At 36.6% G+C, this 13,814-nt stretch overlaps 1 protein-coding gene across 2 annotated transcripts in view; it reads left to right on the forward strand.

Annotated features, from left to right (window-relative positions):
* Positions 1–13,814, forward strand: part of MIB1 (MIB E3 ubiquitin protein ligase 1) — a 138,659-nt gene that overhangs the window by 50,865 nt on the left and 73,980 nt on the right. For both annotated transcript variants that reach the window (XM_070513386.1, XM_070513387.1), the window contains exon 10: positions 8,557–8,664. In XM_070513386.1, the coding sequence (XP_070369487.1) occupies positions 8,557–8,664 (108 nt within the window). The remainder of the gene's footprint in view (positions 1–8,556; positions 8,665–13,814) is intronic.

Consider the following 13,814-nt stretch of genomic DNA (forward strand, 5'->3'; position numbering starts at 1 on the left):
ACATGCATCAGTTTTGACAAATGCATATACCTATGTAATGCACACTCCTATTAAGATGTAGAACATTTCCTTCATTCCGAAAAGTTCACTTGTAGTTTTTCCCAAGCAGTCCCTTTTAACTCCAGACAAAATTAAATTTATTTATTTATTTTTAAATTTATTTTTTATTTTTGTCTTTGAGGAAGATTAGCCCTGAGCTAACATCTGCCACCAGTCTTCCTCTTATTGCTGAGGAAGACTGGCCCTGAGCTAACATCTGTGCCCATCTTCCTCTTCTTTTTGTGTAGGACGCCTGCCACAGCATGACTTACCAAATGGTGCCATATCTGCACCTGGGATCTGAACCCTGAAACCCCAGGCCGCGGAAGCGGAACGTGTGAACTTAATCTCTGCGCCACCGGGCTGGCCCCATAATTAATTTTTCTTTCTCCTTTTTTTTTTGCTGAGGAAGTTTCACCCTGAGCTAACATCTGTTGCCAGTCTTTCTATTTTTGTGTGTGAGCTGCTGCCACAGCATGGCCACTGACACATGGGTGGTGTAAGTCTGTGCCTGGGAGCTGAACCTGGGCTACTGAAGTAGAGTGTGTCGAACTTAACCACTAAACTACCAGGGCTGGCCCCCAGTTTTTTTTCATTTCTTAGTAATCTGTATTGTTATAATTAATTTTTCTCCAAACTTCTAATTGTCTAATCTCTCAAGACATTCAGGCACGTCAGGTGCATATTGATTTTATTGTCTGAGAGAGATTGCTTTCACTGCCTTCTGATGTGATTTATCGCGGCAGGTTGCCCTCTACACCTGATGTCCATTTGGAATGTCTTCTTACCCGTCATCCTGAGGGTTCCCTTCCCCTCTCTCATGTGTTGGATTTCTTGTTTTCTGTATTCTCTCTTTGTATCCGTGTTTACTCTCTTTTGTGAGGTACAGTCTTTAGTAGCTTTTTGAGAAAGTGTTCATGGGAAATAGACCTTTAATATCTAATTTTTTTTTAACCTTACAATTAAATTTTAGATGGGAATAGAATTTTGGGTTGGGTATCGTTTTCCTTCTGAATAATTCCATTTTCTGCCAGCATTCAGAATTGCTGTTGGAAAGATTTAAGCCATTCTGATTCCTGATCCTACATATGAGCAATTTTTTCTCTCTCAAGCATGAAGATCTTTTTTTTTTGCCAATATTCTCAACTTGCACAATGATGTGCCTTGGTGTGGATCTGTTTTCATCCATTGCTTTAGATGTTTTATCTTTTTATTCTGGAAGTTGTGTTTTTCACATCTGGGAATTTTCTATATATATATATATATATATAAGCTTTTATTTTTTTAGAGCAGTTTTAGGTTTACAAACTAAAATTGAGAGAGTTACAGAGATTTCCCATGTACCCCCTGCCCACATATGCATAGCCTCCGCCATTATCAGCATCACTCACCAGAATGGAATTTTTTTTTTTTTTTACCAAAGATAAACCTACTTTAACACATTATAATCACCCAAAGTGATTATAGTTTACCTTAAGGTTTTCTCTTGGTCTTGTACATTCTTTGGGTTTGGACAAAAGTGTAATGAGATATATTCATCATTGTAATGTCACACAGAGTATTTTCACAGCCCTAAAAATTCTCTGTGCTTTGCGTATTCGTCTTTTCCCTCCACCCCACCCCTGGCAACCACTGATCTTTTTATTGTATCCATAGTTTTGCCTTTTCCAGAATGTCCCTTGTTGGAATCATACAGTATGTGGCCTCTTCAGATTGGCTTCTTTCACTTAGTAGTATGCATTTAAGTTTCTTCCATATCTTTGTAGCTCATTTCTTCTTAATGTTGGTTAATATTCCATTGTCTGGATGTACCACAGTTTATCCATTCACCTACTGAAGGACATATTGGTTGCTTCCAAGTTTAGACAATTATGAATAAAGCTGCTATAAACATCCACATGTAGGTTTTTGTGTGGACCTAAGTTTTCAGTTCCTTTGGATAAATACCAAGGAGTGTGATTGCTGGATCATATAGTAAGAATATATTTAGTATTTTAGGAAACTGCCAAACTGTCTTCCAAAGCAAGTGTACCATTGTATATTCCTACCAGCAATATATGAGTTCCTATTGCTCCATATCTTCGCCAGCATTTGATGTTATCAGTGTTCTGGATTTTGGCCATTCTAATAGGTGGTAGTAGTATCTCATTGTTGTTTTAATTTGCATTTCCTTCATGACATATGATGTGTGGAGCATCTTTTCATATGCTTATATGCCATCTATATGTCTTCTTTGGTAAGGTGTCTGTTTGGGTCTTAGTGGCCCATTTTTTTTTTCTGCTTCTCCCCAAAGCCTCCCAGTACATAGTTGTATATTCTACTTGTAGGTCTTTCTAGTTCTGCTACATGGGATGCTGCCTCATCATGGCTTGATGAGTGGTGCTAGGTCCATGCCCAGGATCTGAACTGGTGAAACCCTGGGCTGCCGAAGTGGAGTGCATGGACTTAACCACTTGGCCATGGGGCTGCACCCCCCCCCCCCCCCGCGTCTTTGGCCCAGTTTTTAATTGGATTGTTTTCTTATTGTTGAGTTTTAAAAATTGTTTGTATATTTTGAATAAGAGTACTTCATCAGATACGTATTTTGCAAATATTTTTTCCTAGTCCATGGCTTGTCTTATTACCTTGCTATTTTGTTTTGCAGAGCAGAAGTTCAATTTTAATGAAGTCCGGCTTATATTTCTTTAATACATCGTGATTGTGATATTGTATCTAAAAAGTCATATTATACCCAACATCATCTAAGTTTTCTCTTTTATCTTCTAGGAGGTTTATAGTTTTGTGTTTTACATTGAGTCTATGATCCATTTTGAGTTAATTTTTGTGAAAGAGGTAAGGTCTGTATTTAGAGTCATTTTTTTGCATGTGAATGTCCAGTTGTTCCAGCATCATTTGTTGAAGAGACTGTCTTTTCTCCATTGTATTGTCTTTGCTTCTTTGTCAGAGATCATTTGGCTATATTTTGAGTCTATTTTTGGGTTCTCTATTCTGTTTCATTGATCTGTTTGTCTAGTCTTTGGCCAATACCACACTGTCTTGATGAGTCAGGTAGTGTCAGTCCTCCAGCTTTGTTCTTCTCTTTCACTGTTGGGTTGGCTACTCTAGGTCTTTTGCCTTTCCCTATAGTCTTTAGAATCAGTTTGTTGATATCCATAAAATAACTCACCAGGAATAGTAGAGATTGCATTGAATCTATAGATCTAGTTGGGAAGAACTGACATGTGACAATATTGAGTCTTCCTGTCCATGAACATGGAGTCTCTCTCCATTTATTTAGTTCTTTGATTTTGTTCATCACTTTTTTAGTTTTCCTCATGTAGATCTTGTACATATTGTGTTAGATTTATACCTAAGTATTTAATTTTTTGGCGTGATAATGTAAATGGTATTGTGTTTTTATTTGCATTTAATTTTATAATTAGTGATGTTGAGCATGTTTTCATGTACATGCTCACCATCCATATGTCTTCTTTGGAAAAATGTCTATTCAGATCCTCTGCCCATTTTTAGATCAAATCGTTTTTTGCTGTTGAGTTATATGAGTTCTTTATGTATTTTGGATATTAACCCCTTATTAGATAGATGATTTGCAAATATTTTCTCCCATTTAGTAGATTGCCTTTTTGTTTTCTTGATGGTTTCTTTTGGTGTGTTGTGGTATTGTGTTTTTATTTTTAAATTCCACTTGTTTACTGTTAGTATATACGAAAGCGTTAGACACTTGTGTATGAGTCTTGTATCCTTATAACCTTGTTATAATTGTGTGTTAGTTCCAGGAGTGTTTTTGTTCATTCTTTTGGATCTTTGACATAAATGATTATGTCCTCTGTGCACAAAGACAGTTTTATGTCTTCCTTTCCAATCTGTGTACTTTTGTTTTCTTTTCTTGCCTTACTGCATTAGCAAGGAGTTCTAGTACAATGTTGAAAAGGAGTGGCGATAGGGGACATGCTTGCCTTATCCCTAATTCTTGTGAGAAGACTTCAAGTTTCTCACCATTAAGTATGATGTTAGCTGTAACTTTTTTGTACAGTCTTTATCAAGTTGAGGAAGTTCCCCTTTATTCCTAGTTTACTGACAATTTTTATCATGAATGGGTGTTGAATTTTGTAAAATACTTTTTCCACATCTATTTATATGATCATGTGATTTTTCTTTTTTAGTCTTTTGATGTGATGGATTACATTAACTAATTTTTGAATATTAAACCAGCCTTGCATACCTGGGATAAATTCCACTTGGTCATGATGTGTAAGTCTTTATATATATTTTTGGATTCAGTTTGCTAACATTTTGTTGAGGACTTTTGCGTCTGTGTTCATGAGGCGTATTGGTCTATAGTTTTCCTTTCTTGTAATGGCTTTGTCTGGCTTTGGTATTAGGGTAATGCTGCCCTCATAGAATAAGTTAGGAAATATTCCCTCAGCTTCTGTCCTCTGAAAGAGATTTTAGAGAATTGGTATAATTCTTCCTTAAATATCTGGTAGAATTCACCAGTGAACCCTTCTGGGCCTGGTGCTTTCTGTTTTGGAAGGTAATTAATTATTGATTCAATTTCTTTAATAGATACAGGCCTTTTCAGGTGGTCTGTTTCTTCTTGTGTGAGTTTTGGTGGATTTTGTCTTTCAAGGAGTTGGTCCATTTCATGTAGGTTATCAAATTTGTGGGCATAGAGTTGTTCAAAGTCTTCCTTGTTATTCTTTTAATGTCCATGGGATCTGTAATGGTGTCCCCTCTTTCATTTCTGATATTAGTAATTGGTGTCCTTTCTCTGTCTTCTTTCTTAGTTACCCTGGCTAGAGGCTTATTGGTTTTATTGATCTTTTCAAAGAACCAGCTTTTGGTTTTGTTGATTTTTCTCTGTTGATTTCCTATTTTCAATTTCATTTATTTCTGATCTAATTATTTCTTTTCATCTGCTTGCTTTGGATTTAATTTGGTTGTCTTTTTGTAGTTTTCCAAGGTGGAGATTTAGATTATTGATTTTAGATCTTTCTTCTTTTCTAATATATGTATTTAATGCTGTAAATTTTCCTGTAAGCACTATTTTCATTGTGTCCCACAAATTCTGATAAGTTGTGTTTTCATTTTCATTTACCTAAAAATATTTTTAAATTTCTCTTGAGATTTCTTCTGTGACCCATGTATTGTTTAGAAGTGTGTTATTTAATCTCCACTTATGTTGGAATTTTCTGGTTATCTTTCTGTTATTTATTTCTAGTTTAATTCCATTGTGATCTGACAGCAGACATAATATAAGTTTTATTCTTTTAAATTTGTTTAGGTATATTTTTTGGCCCAGAATATGGTATTTCTAGGTGAGTGTTCCATGTGAGCTTGAGAAAAATGTATATTCTGTTGTTTTTGGATGAAGTAGTCTGTAGATGTCAATTATATCCAGTTAATTGATGGTGCTGTTGAGTTCAACAATGTACTTATTCTTCTGCCTGTTGGGTCTGTCCATTCGGAGAGAAGGTTACTATAATTATTTCACAGGTAGTTTTCCTTCCTTTTATTTTCTCTGATCTTGGACTGTTCCTCTAATGGTCTAATAGTTTTCTTTGTTTTTCCTTTCTGGGATACTCCTTAACTTAAGCTTCTAACCCTTCTTTTGAGGTTTTCATTATTCTATCAGTTATGAATTTGAATTTTCAAACTTTTTTTGGTTGTTCTTTTCACTTTCCTTTTTATGGTATCATGTTCACATTCAAAGGATGCAATGTCATGCTTTACTCACTGAGTATATTAATGGTAGGCTTGGTTTTTTTTAAAGTTTTATTGTCCCTGCTTAGTTTTTTTTTTTTTTTTTTTTTAAAGATTTTATTTTTCCTTTTTCTTCCCAAAGCCCCCCGGTACATAGTTGTATATTCTTCGTTGTGGGTCCTAGTTGTGGCATGTGGGACGCTGCCTCAGCGTGGCTTGATGAGCAGTGCCATGTCCGCGCCCAGGATTCGAACCAACGAAACACTGGGCCGCCTGCAGCGAACCCAACCACTCGGCCACGGGGCCAGCCCCCTGTCCCTGCTTAGTTTTTGTCTTCTTTAACTTACTTTCTTCTGTTTGTTTTGGTCTCTTTTGTTGGAGGCCATTCATCAGATGTCTAGTGATCCTTGATTGTTCATTCATCTATAAAAGCGGTAATAAAAGGCTTGTTTGGAGGCATGCGTGTGTGCGTATTTGTCAACTCTGGACTTCACTTTAGGGTGGTCCAGTTGACTGTTTCCTTGGGTTACTCCTGGCTGTTGGTCGTCGAGTGTTTTTCTCTTGAGCTGGTCTGACTCCCTGGAAAGGTCTCTTGATTCTCCTGCTAAACCTGGCTGCCAACCTTATGAATACAGATTAAGGGAAGAGAGTCCAGGTTCTTAGCATTCAGCATGTCATATTTACACAAAACTTATGTTTTTAGTGCTTCGCCCCACCCTTTACAGTGCCTGGTTTCTAGAGTCTACGGACTCTTTGCTCTTTCCAGAGAATGAACTTTCACGTTTCCGTTAGTGTGAGGGTGGAGCAGTAGCTCAGCTTTGCAAGGTTGGGGAATTCAGGGATCTAAATGCTTTTAAACAGACTGTCAGCCAGTGCTTTTGTGTTTAGCACCACTGCCACATTGTTCCCATATCCAGAGACATCCAGTCATCAATTCTGAGCCTTATGAGTTTCCTTGACGAATGGGTCATTTTGGGCTTTTCTCAGCAGTCTTAGGTCTGCTTTCTAGCTTGCTGTGTATGGGTGAGCATGTGTGCATGTGTATGTGAGTTTTCTGTTTTGCTAGTTCTGATTATCTTTGAGGTTTGAGGCTTAAAAGAAAATAAAACTGTACCCTTGTTTTACTAAGATGTCAGGAGGTAATGAAAACAAATACAATGCATCCTTTAATTTAAAAACACTCTTACCAAGGGTATACTTGCTTTTTCTTTTGAGATATAATTGTACCACAAATAAATATAAGGCTATACTTTTAAGAAGTCTCATAATAATGGTGAAAAACGATGGTCTCTTGCCTCATATCTACCCATCTTCCAGCTCTTCTAATGGAACTTTTTTTCAGTTTAGCTTTCCTGGTTTTTTTTGCAGCATCTTTCTCTTGATTTTTAGATGTAAAGAATTCTTGAATATGTCTAATTGAAGTTTTTCTCCCATAAGTTTTCTTTTCTTCTTTCCATTTGTTTCTTCCAGAGTCATTTCTCTTTCTGTTTTGGAATTCTTTGTCTTACTTTGTCTTTTTCTGTGTTGGAGGTCCTCCTCACATCCCTCCTCTCTGCTTGTCCGTTCCTATCTGAATAAGACAATGAAAGGCTCATTGGTAGCTTTCTGTTCCTGGACGGACTTGGTGACTTTCTTTGCGTTGTGGTGTTTGTCTTAGAGCTTTTGGAGATCCCTAAATGCCATTAAGTTAGGGGTCTGTTCTCTATGGCTATTCACTTGTGTGAGGGAAGAAACCTCCTTTTCCTTGCCTTGGGACTTGATTCCTGGCAGCTAATACTCTGTGCTTGAATTTGAGAAGTGGGCTTGGAGTGTGCCCATTGCACATCAGATTTATATCTGTGGCCTCTGTTGTCAGCCCTTTGATGTGCTTGTGTTTGCACGCTTTGAATTTGTCTGGGGTTCCCAGCCTTTGTCTTCCCTGTCTCTATAAAGTCAAAACTTCTTTGCTTGTGTTCTTTCAAAAATGTGTTATTTTTCTTGTTTTCCAATGTTAGCTCTCCTTTTCTTGTTGTTTTTATGGCTTTTTATGTTTTAAATTATTTTACCATCTTCTTAAGGTAGTCTCGGGAAGGATGGGATGTAAACGTGTGGTCAGGCTGTCATCTTTAACCGTCTTTTATGGTTTTATGGATAGGAGTGAATGTGGTGAGATTAAGAAATTGCACTTAGCCTTGGGTATGTCCATGAGTAAGTTATGCATTTACATAACATCCAAGGTGAAGAAAAGGTTGGAATTTACTGCTTTATAAATTCTATTATAAATAGAATAATTTTATATAGCTCATTTATATATATAATGTATATAAGGTATACACCTCATTAATAGATCCTTCATGGTACTTTGCTTACAGCTGGTATTCGATATACTTGTCAAATTGAATTTATTTATACGGCAGTAGGTAATATGTTTTCTGAAAGTTTTCCATTCACCTCATTGCTTTTTTTCATTGAAACGTAAGCTCTGAGATTTAATAATCCAAATAGAAGTAAATATATAAAACTAATGTGACTTATTTCGCTTTGTCCATCCCTCCGTCTTTCCCTTCCTTTCTTTCTTTTTTCAACTTTGCAGATTGCCTAAAGAGTTCTTTCACAGCTCTTTGAACAATGGAACTTACATCTGTTTAAAAAAAAGCCTACATCCCTTCTCTAGATTAGAACAATTTCTGGTGATCTGTATTAGGCTATATGGAACCCCAGCCGAAATTATTTTCTTAGAATTTTACAGTGTGCTAGATTTAAACCCACACTACGTGTATATATTGGCTCTTTCTAATTTGTGACATTCTTTCATCCTTCCTTTTTTTCATTTAGGTAAATGGACAGTGTGCTGGCCACACAGCAATGCAAGCTGCTAGTCAGAATGGACATGTTGACATTTTGAAGTTACTTTTGAAGCAAAATGTGGATGTAGAAGCAGAGGTAATTAAACTAAGCTTGAAAAATATTTTTAGTAAAAATTAATGTCCTAGAAATGATACTTCTGTATCATGGGATGGATTTTTTCATTCTTAAAATTTAATGCTCACCTAAGCCTCTTCTGATTGAAAAGAAAAATTTGACAAAAGACAACTTGAAGCATTTCTTATTTTTCTGTGATCCTTCAGTATTCTAGGTATAACCCTAAGTGAAGAGAGGAGTTGAGTTTTCCATTACTGTTGGTGGACCACCATGCTGTTGGGAGCCCAGTTGGGTTCATCTGACATTTGTACTGGGGAAGTTGAGGGAAGGGGAATATAGATCATGTGAGTCAGAATGTTTCCTCATCTGTAACACTCAGAGGCCTGTCTTTGTTTTGTTTTGTTTTTTTTTCTCATAAGGGAACTAGTAAATAAGAATTTGTTTAGTCTTATTGTTTCTTGACCTTAATGTGAAGATTTTACACTGCATGTTTATTGCTCTATATGTGTATATAAGCTTAATTTAATTTAGAGTATATTCTTATTAAAGGGAAATAACTGCTTTTTACTATCACGGGAATTTCAGTGGAGAATCTGTGAGTGGTGTGAAGGATGGCTTCCTTTGTTGTAGTTAACTGTAACCGCGTTACCTAAAATATGTATTAGAATTACATTTGTTTTAGTCTAGTGCAAGATTACTTAAGAATAAGTCAAATTTGATCAAATTTAGACTAGGCAGAATGTTGTAATTTTGTCCAAATGACGCTCCTATCTGAGGAAGCTTAATATAAGGACTTGAATTTCTGAGAGAAAACTGGTGGGCCAGCCTGTTTTTACTAATTAAAAAATTTTAAAGACACCTATTTGAAAAGAGAAGTCGTATCTTATTTTTGCTTTTTTCTTCTCTAATTGTATTTTGAGCTGTTGGATAGCTAGTACAGAGTCATTGGTGATGTAGGTGTAAATAAGTCATCTTTGATGTTGAAATTCTAGAAATTTGGCCTAAGTTTTAAATTAGCACATTAGACATCTATAAACTGTGTGACAGTTTTATTACTTTGATGTCTTTATGAATGAGATTATGTAATTTGATTTTGCTTTTACAGTAGTAATTTTTAAGTGACATCTTTCTTGGTTGTGAATTTGGGAACCCAGCATGTGTTATAAAGTTTTTTGGTAATGCAAGAAAGATAACTTAAATTTGGTATTTTGTAAATGGCAGCCAATTAGTTTATTTTGCTATTGTTTTAGTCTTGTCTGGAGAAATGGAGTGAAATTCCCTGAGTTGAATATCTAATTTTTAATTTAATGAATCCAGAAACTGCAATAGCAACAACTGCTAAAATATCACAGTGCTGCTGATTGTAGCTAATAAGGCAAGAGGCTGAAAAACTAAATTTCTTTTTGCCTAATTTTTTTAAAAAAGTATGCTTTCTGATTCAGAATTTAATTAGTAAACCTGGCACTATGAGAGTATCCATAAATTTGTGTTTCTAAAGACTTCTTGTTCACATGAGAAGCTCTGCAGAATAGGGATGCAGCTTCGGGATGGGAACGAAGTTGGCCCTCTTTTTTAAGAGTAGGTTTCCTTTTTCCTTACTTGAACTCAAATACAAAACAAATGATTAGTTGATTCTATAAACATAGTAAGACTGAGGTGGCTAGGCGTTTGTAAATAATTTATCTTTCAGTTCCAAAGCTATGTCTGTTACTAGAGCAGTGAGATACATGTGGACCTCTACCATACGTCCTTATTTGGATTTCCATTTCATGCATTTTCTGTTTTAAAAACCATTGGAGGCAGATTTAATTTGTAGGATGTCTGGAGACATTTTTGACTGTCCCAACTGGTCAGGGAGGGGCAGGGAGAGTACTACTGGCATCTAGGGGGTAGAAACTAAGGATGATACTAAGCATCCTACAGTGCACAGCACAGCTCCCACAACAAAGCATTATCTGGCTCCAAATGTCAATAATGCCAAAGTCAAGAAACCTCAGTTTAAAAGATGGAGAAAATGGTTAATTTTAAGATGCACTTAAATTTGTGATTCATCATTAGCCAGTTTGTTATTAATTTTTTATTGGACATTTTAAATATTTATAAAAGTAGAATAGTATAATGAATCCTATGTACTCATTAACCCACTTCAATTATCTTTCATGACCAGTTTTGTCTTATGTGTACCTCCATACCTCCCACTCCCTCCACTGCACTATTTTGAAGCAGATCCAGATGTGATATTATTTCATCTGTAAATATTTAAGTATGTATCCCAAAACGCTAAATGCTCCTTTTAAAAACTTTGTTATATCTTTAACACACCTAAAAACAATGATTAACAGTGATTTTTAAAATTCTAATTTTATTAAAATTTTTGAGGTTAGCTGAAGAATAAAGAGAATAGTATATTTTGTTCTTTAGTTATCTCATTCTGTAACCTTTCATTGCTTTCATCTGCATTAGGAAGTGGGCTCAAGATAGTATGGATCATGGTTTGCAAATTATAGCCCGCAGGCCAAATCCAGCTCTCCGTTTGTATTGTTAAGTATTATTGGAACACAACACACCTATTCATTCGTTTATTGCGTATGGCTGCTTTCATGCTACAACTGCAGAATTGAGTAGTTGTGTGGTTATGATAAGAGTCTGTATGGCTTGTAAAGCTTAAAATATTTACTTTCCAGCCCTTCACAGAAAAGTTTATTGGCCCCTAGTATAGATGACTGCTGCAGATTTTTTTCACTTGACTTACGCTGTTATCAAACTAAATTATTTAGTATATATCATACCTTTTGACTATGTGATAAGGTTACACTTTTTTCCTATTTCTTAGGGAAAACTCAGCTATTTTGGAATGTTGGTTGTCTCCATGTATGACCTAATGAGTACAACAGGATTACTTTCTGTTTACTCCTTAATGTATAGGACTATGAGGACTTAGTCATATTGCTATAGATGAGCTAATTTTAGATCCTCCAGGGACTTAGTATCTTTTTCTTACTAATAAAGTATAATAGTAAGGGTGTGGAGGATTGAGTGCAAGACCAGTTTTAAAGAGTGTGTCCTTTACAATAAGTTTTCCTATACAGTACAGATATATACTGAAGGTGGTAGGAAACTTGGGGTGGTTTGATCTCCCCCCAACCTTTTCTCCCCAAAGCCCCCAGGTACATAGTTGTATATTCTTCATTGTGGGTCCTTCTTGTTGTGGCATGTGGGACGCTGCCTCAGCATGGTTTGATGAGCAGTGCCATGTCCGCGCCCAGGATTCGAACCAACGAAACAGTGGGCCGCCTGCAGCCGAGCGCATGACCTTAACCACTTGGCCACGGGGCCAGCCCCATGGGTGGTTTGATCTTTTAAGGTTAATGAAAACTGTTTTGTTTTGTTTTTTTTGAGGAAGATTAGCCCTGAGCTAACATCTGCTGCCAATCCTCCTCTTTTTGCTGAGGAAGACTGGCCCTGAGCTAACATCTGTGCCCATCTTCCTCTACTTTATATGTGGGACGCCTACCACAGCATGGCTTGACAAGCAGTGCCATGTCTGCAGTTGGGATCTGAACCAGCGAACCCCAGGCCGCTGAAGCAGAATGTGCGCAGTTAACTGCTGCGCCACCAGGCTGGCCTCAATGAAAACTGTTTCAAATGGAGAGGATTAATAGTAGGGAACAATACTAGACTTTGCCAGAAAATCAAGTTTTAATGGTATTGTTGCTGTCTAAAATGATATTGCATGAAAAGTTTAATATAAGCCTTAGTTTCCTCATCTATGATAATAACTTAAATGGCTAGGATGTGGAGTAAGGGCAATAATTAAGATACCATTTATAGTATACACCACCATGGGAATTTAAGGTGGTGTTACTACTTTTGGTTGACGTTTCTTATTAAACATTTCTTTCCAGCTGGTGGAAGTTAGTACAGTTTCTCAAGAAACAGATGCTATTTCTGTGTGATTCTGCTTATCTAGTTAGTGAAAACAAAGCTAGGAACATTTTATTTAATTGTAAAACCGAGAAGGAGAGGGCAAGTAGCCTTCAGGACTGGTCAGTTTAAGGAAATTATTTTCTTAAAAACAAGCAAGTAGGGGCCAGCCCCATGGCCAAGTGGTTAAGTTTGCATGCTCTGCTTCGGTGGTCCAGGGTTGTGCCGGTTTTCTTCCTGGACACCGACATGGCACCACTCATCAGGCCATGCTGAGGTGGCATCCCACATAGCACAACCAGAAGGACCTACAACTAGAATATACAACTATGTACTGGGGGGCTTTGGGGAGAAGCAGCAGCAGGAAAAAAAAAAGATCTGCAACAGATGTTAGCTTAGGTGCCAATCTGAAAAACAAACAAAAAAAACCAAACAACAAGCAAGGACTCAGAATAATAAAATGGCTCCAGGAATTGGTATACATAGTTTCTAGGGTTATTAATTCAGGTTGTGACTAGAGATTTCCCCACTTCCTTAACCCCATACTCCCCTTCCCCCCAAAACTGGAACTATTAAAAACATGGCATGTCAAAGAAAGATTCTATTTATAAGATCCACAAAACAGTCTTTAAGTTGCCTTTTACAAAAGGAAGGCAGACTAAAATCTGAGATTGCCCAAACAAAAAAGGTCAAGTTTTAAAAGATAACGTGATAGTTTTACAGTCTTTCATTATCAATAAATTCTTCTAGTTGCTCAGGTTGGGTCTTAAGAATCATCATTGATTCCTTTTTTCTTTTCACATTCTTCCTCGAATCCATCATTAAATCAAGTTGTCTCTTTACAATATATCTAAAATTTAAACAGTTTTCACCCTTCCTGCTGCCACCACCCTGGTCTTCACACTTCTCTTACCCCAGATATACTCATGGCTTTCTCACTTCTTTCAGATATTTACTCAAACCTTCCCTGGGAGGCCATGCTTGGCTGTCTTACCTAATCCTTCCTTGCTGTATTTTTTCCTTGGCACTTTTTACTGCGTTACATTTACTATTTATTTACTTATTTTGCTTATAATATTCTGTCTCCCCCACTACAATGTAAACTATGAGGGCATGAACTTTATTTTGTCCATTGTTGTACTCCTAGTATCTAGAACAGTCTGAGCTCATAGTAGGCATCTAATAAATACTCACTGAAGGAATGAATGAATGGATGAACTAGAATATACCATTTTCAGACAATCCTG

The sequence above is a fragment of the Equus asinus genome, chromosome 7 (assembly GCF_041296235.1).
Source record: "Equus asinus isolate D_3611 breed Donkey chromosome 7, EquAss-T2T_v2, whole genome shotgun sequence".
Classification (NCBI taxonomy): Eukaryota; Metazoa; Chordata; class Mammalia; order Perissodactyla; family Equidae; genus Equus; species Equus asinus.